This window comes from Sinocyclocheilus rhinocerous, unplaced genomic scaffold, assembly GCF_001515625.1.
Source record: "Sinocyclocheilus rhinocerous isolate Xijiao unplaced genomic scaffold, SAMN03320098_v1.1 scaffold99, whole genome shotgun sequence".
In the NCBI taxonomy this organism is placed as follows: Eukaryota; Metazoa; Chordata; class Actinopteri; order Cypriniformes; family Cyprinidae; genus Sinocyclocheilus; species Sinocyclocheilus rhinocerous.
The window spans coordinates 1,243,372-1,248,633 of NW_015670981.1; the positions used below are offsets into that span (position 1 = coordinate 1,243,372).

Here is a 5,262-nt window from a genome sequence, read left to right on the forward strand (position 1 = left end):
CATCTTCTAATAGGGTTGACAATATATATATATATATATTTCTGTTATGACAACTCTCGGAGGGATTGGCTTGGTAATGTACATGACAATGTTAATGTATTTGGTTTTGGCGGAATAGATCTGCTACACTGTTGCTGCGGCAGAGCAAGTACCGAGACTTGTTACTGCCAATACATCCAAAACATGCTGCCGTGAGCATGTAAGAAATACTGCTGCTGCAAATATAACATACATGAAATAACCCCCATATAGCATACATGAATCACCTCGTAGCAGATCTATACAGGTGGAGCTGTGGAAGGTGGAGGGTTTCTGAAGCAAGCTGCACTGCTACGGCAAGCTCTAGTCATATATTTGAATGTTGAGCAGCGAGCTCATTGGCTACCAATACAGGAGAGAACCAATCAGTTGAGCCATGTGATAATGATGTCATTAGGTCAGATTGAGTTAGACCTATCGGACTGCGCCATCTAGAGTTTCATGCCAGTACTCTGTATTTATTTGATAAAGAAATCTTTTGTAACATTATAAATGTCTTTTATGTCACTTCTGATAAATCGAATGCATACTTGCAGAATAAAAAAAATGTACTTCTTTGAAAAAGAATCTTACTGAAATCAAACTTTTGAATGATAGTGCGTATGCTACATACTGAAATCTGACTAAATCTATATGCATTTAAAATGACAGTCACCTTGATGTGTGGGCTCTCTCTCTGTCCAACTGTGTAGTTTCGTGGCCGTCTTAAGGGTAAACACATAGGCGAAAGTTTGATGTCTTCATATGGGTTCTCTTTTGATATATCCGCTGCAAATGATTCGTTGAAAATGAGAAAGTTTTAGCTACCATAATAATAAGTCATGCAAAAAACATTTTAGTGTTCTCTACTCTAGCTTCAATACAAATAGGAATGTGCAAAACAACATGTTTTCAAAATCAACTAGTCGGCGAATAAGCTGCCTTTTTGTTTTCAAAAACAGCTATATGGTTTAATGCAGCTGTCTTGGGAAGCATTTTTAAAAGCCTAACTGGCATACCATCTCAAAAACAGAGGAAGACATAATGAAATGGGCAAGGACATCTGTCTGTGTAAGCATATTAATTAATGCAAGCAAAGCATGTTAAAAAATGCAACACTAAAAATATCAAAACTACAAACTGTATACTGCAGTTAAAAAGTTTGGGGTCGGTATGATTTTTGAATGTTTGTGAAGTGTCTTATGCGCAAGGCTGCATTATTTGATCAAAACTACAGTAAAAACTGTATTCTTTTTTTAATATATGGTAACACTTTAGGGTAACACTTTATTTTAAGGTGTCCGTGTTACACGTTACATGTACTTACTATTATAATAACAATTAATTATGCATAATTACATGCAAGTAACCCTAAGCCAAACCCAAATCCTAACCCTAACCATATAATAAGTACATGTAGTTAATTAATATTACTCAGTACTTATATGTATAATTACACTGTAACAAGGACACCTTAAAATAAAGTGTAACCCACTTTAGTATAGGGATCAATTCTCAATATTAACTAGTTGCTTATTAGCATGCCTATTATTAACATATTAGCTGTTTATTAGTACTTATAAAGCACATATTCTGCATGACCATATTCTACATCCCTAATCCTACTTAAAATCTAAACTTAACAACTACCTTACTAACTATTAATAAGCAGCAAATTAGGAGTTTATTGAGGCAAAAGTCGTAGTTAATGGTTTGTTAATAGCGAGAATTGTCCTTTAAAATAAAGTGTGACCGAATATATTTTAAAATATAATTTATTCCTGTGATGCAAAGCTGAATTTTCAGCAGTCATTACTCCAGTCTTCAGTGCCACACAATCTTTCAGAAATCTACTCTGAATAGAATTCTAATAGAATAATAGAATATAATTCTAATATGCTGATTTGCTGCTCTTTTTGTAACATTATAAAAGTCTTTACTATCACTTTTGACCAGTTTAATGCATCCTTACTGAATAAAAAAAAATCTTTTTGAACCCAAACATTTGATCGGTAGTGTATAAGAAAAAAATTATATATGAAGACGAGTTTTTCAGTCAGTGCAGACATATTTTCTACTGTGCTTCATAGAAATATCTGCTCGATGACATGAGTCTTGGCGTTCTCAGAATCACTCACAGATGACATCCTCATAGATGCTGTCTTCAGACCAAGCGTGGAAAAGACCCGAACGGCGGCCCTCCTTCCCTCTAGAGGCCTTTTGGGCTGTCATCCGTACCACATCCTCAAACTCAAATGACTTCCTGTGGAGAAAGGGACCAAGAGTGTGAACACTCCCTGTATTGTGATTTAACAACAGGTTTTGAGTCTTTCATAAAGGGTGACCATTAATCCAAAAAGGAATGTTCCAGAATTCATATCTAACAGTTAAAATAGACATGATATAGAGTTGATACATTATGACTGGAACAGACACTGGGTTTTAAATGATTAGGTAAAAAAAACAATTAGAGGAAGGAGGAAACACAACAGCGTGACCATAAGAGTGTTCAGAAAGCCCTTGAGTAACCTCAGCAGTCTTCGTTGAAACAGAAGTAGGCCAAACGTGGACAATGGACTGCGATTCTGCCAAAGAAAAGCTGACATCACAGCTGGGGATGAGGCCAGACAGCTAAACTATCACCCACTCACAGATAAACTCTCCACGCTGTCCTCTGACGCAAAGCTGTCCAACAAATAAATGTATGAAATAGATGAGTACGACAAGGAGATTTGTACATTTACTTAAGAAACTGTGAGTGGTGTTTATACAAGTTCACTCAAAAAAATCTGTCGTCATTTTCTCAACCTCGTGTCATTTCAAACCTGTATGACTTGCTTCCTTCTTTTGAACACAAAAGAAGATTTTTAATTTAATATTTTTTTTGCCCATGCCAAGTCAGTGGGGTCCAATGTTCTTCAAAATATCTTATTTTGCATTCCGCAGAAAAACAGAGACATGAAGGTGAGAAAATTATGACAAACTGTCTCTTTAAGGCTCTATGATATTCTGGCTCGGGTCCTTCAGAGTCTATGGGATTTTTTAAATCTTATCACTTTGAAAAGTAATAGCACACCTCTCCTCAACAATCCGCTATCAATCAAGGTAAGGTATGTCGATATGAGAACGTTTCAGGCCAACACCTATTGTTCTGAGGATATTTCATTTGTGACCAGGCTTAACAGGTTTTGAAAGCCAGCAAAACGCTATTTATAAAGGGTTATCAACCTGTTTTTTTGTACAATATAATTATATAAAGAAGTTGTTCGATCACATTATATTGCAAGTTTTTGGAATCTGCAGTTTTATTAACCCAATTATTTAATGACTCATTTGATGGCATGACATTACTAGAGATGCAGCAAAATGAAAATACGACACACTGTATCGAAGACCAAAAGTGAAATAATACTATTTTAAATTAGAAATTGAAAACAGAACTGAAAGAGTGGACAAGTACAATGGTGGAAATGGCATCATATGAATCTAAAAATTATGTTAAAGACTTCAACAATGAAAGATCAGAAATAATTGATTCATCTGTATTTTCTTTTTGTCTCCATTCCTCCTCTAAGAACTTATAATCCATATGACTGTTTTGTTGTGTACATGCCTGCTGCTACCAACATTAAAAACCTCAATGAAAGAAAGAATTTGTTTATAATAAGTAAACAAATTCTAAATATTGCGATATTTTGGATATAAGTGCTTATCTAAATATATTTAATGCAGCATCTGACAAGATCTAGAGTTTAAAGTACTTATAACTGTTGGACGCTGTAGTAAAACCTCCCTCTTTTCCTTTTCTTAAAGATGGGATTAACTGTGTAATGTGATCTGTACTGTGGGAAAAGTATTCACCTGTTCTTTCTGTTTCTGGAAAACCCGTTGATAGTGTTGACTGGACAAGGAGGAGGTGGACAGCTGGGTGGCTTTAATATGATGTCATGCTTCCGGACTTGATTCGATTTGCTGACTGACGGAGTCTGGTTCTCCAATTGGATCCACTGGCCGGGCGGACTGCTCGCACCCTTGTACTGGAATGTGCGCTGTGGTTTAGGTGGAGGAGAAGAAGGTCCAATTTCACCAAGACACTTAGTCACCATCGAGGAATCCTTCTCCCACAAAGATTCATCTGCCTCCAGTCGTTTCCAGAAACCCCTGGAGGTGTAAAAGTTCCCCGGAGGCAATGACGCCTCTGGATCATCTACACATTGAGGTAGAGATGTAATTTTGTCATCTGTGAAATTGTTTGTCTTGATATTATTGCTTTTAACATTCAGTTTAGCCACTTGGCCTTGGGTTACAGTGCTTAAAGGCTTAGTCACAGGAGTTGATGTTACAAATTTATTCGAATGAGTTCGATTTCTTAGGAAATCAGACGGGGTTTCTCCTGTAACCGGTCTAATAGTCATCTGGTTTTCCCTGAAATCTAAACCCAGGCTTTTGGCTTTTGATACAGTTGCTTTGTTATGACCTCCATCATTGCCGTCAAATCCATTTCCAAGGAGGTCCCCTGAAAGCCTACGAGATGCAAGAGTCCGCTGGGGCTTAATATTCCCACTTCGGACGTCCTCCTGCTGGCTGAGTCCCTCCCATTGGGAGATTTTCTGTTTAATATTGACGGCAAGTTCTCGTGTGATCGGCCATGCTGCCGTCGTCACCGTTTTCCCTCCTGGTCCTCCTGGGACTACATTCGCCCCTCTTTCTACATGGTCCACTCCATGGGCCAGCATGACGACCAGGCTGCCGTCACACTGCAGGACTGTGTGCCATTCCAACAGCAAGCCTATCAAGGAAGAAACCCTTCCTTCGTGGTGCAAAGAAGTTAATAAAGTTCACCGAAGAACCCTTTTCCTGTAGGATTCAGTTCCTCTGCCATTCTTCCTTCACTTTGGAATCTGCAAAGGAAAAAAACAGACTCAACAAGTGGGTTCAACTTTGTGCTGCAGAATATATATCGAAACAAAATCAACATCACAATATAGCTTTTTGCAATTTAATTAGATAAATACATGCTTTACTGGTTTCAAGCACAGCATTTATAAACATGTACTTCGAAACAGTGTTTCAGTGTCTACTCAAGCCGTTCTGAGCTCAATGGTTTACTGTTTTGTGATGGTTTACTGTTTACCAAAGAAATTAAAGGGGTCCTATTATGCTCTTTTACAAAGTCTTGATTTTGTTTTGGGGGTGTACTAGAACAGGCTCTCATACTAGGCTGTTCGAAAAAAAAAAAATTTT

General features: G+C 37.4%; 1 protein-coding gene across 1 annotated transcript in view; it reads right to left on the reverse strand.

Annotated features, from left to right (window-relative positions):
* The window catches only part of LOC107734514 (DENN domain-containing protein 2C-like), a 24,944-nt gene that overhangs the window by 15,207 nt on the left and 4,475 nt on the right, over positions 1 to 5,262 (reverse strand). Inside the window, exons 2-4 of the mRNA XM_016546487.1 lie at positions 3,880 to 4,919; positions 2,157 to 2,281; positions 695 to 807 (exon numbers count right to left, since the gene is read on the reverse strand). Coding sequence (XP_016401973.1) covers positions 695 to 807; positions 2,157 to 2,281; positions 3,880 to 4,754 — 1,113 coding nt within the window. The 5' untranslated portion in view covers positions 4,755 to 4,919. The remainder of the gene's footprint in view (positions 1 to 694; positions 808 to 2,156; positions 2,282 to 3,879; positions 4,920 to 5,262) is intronic.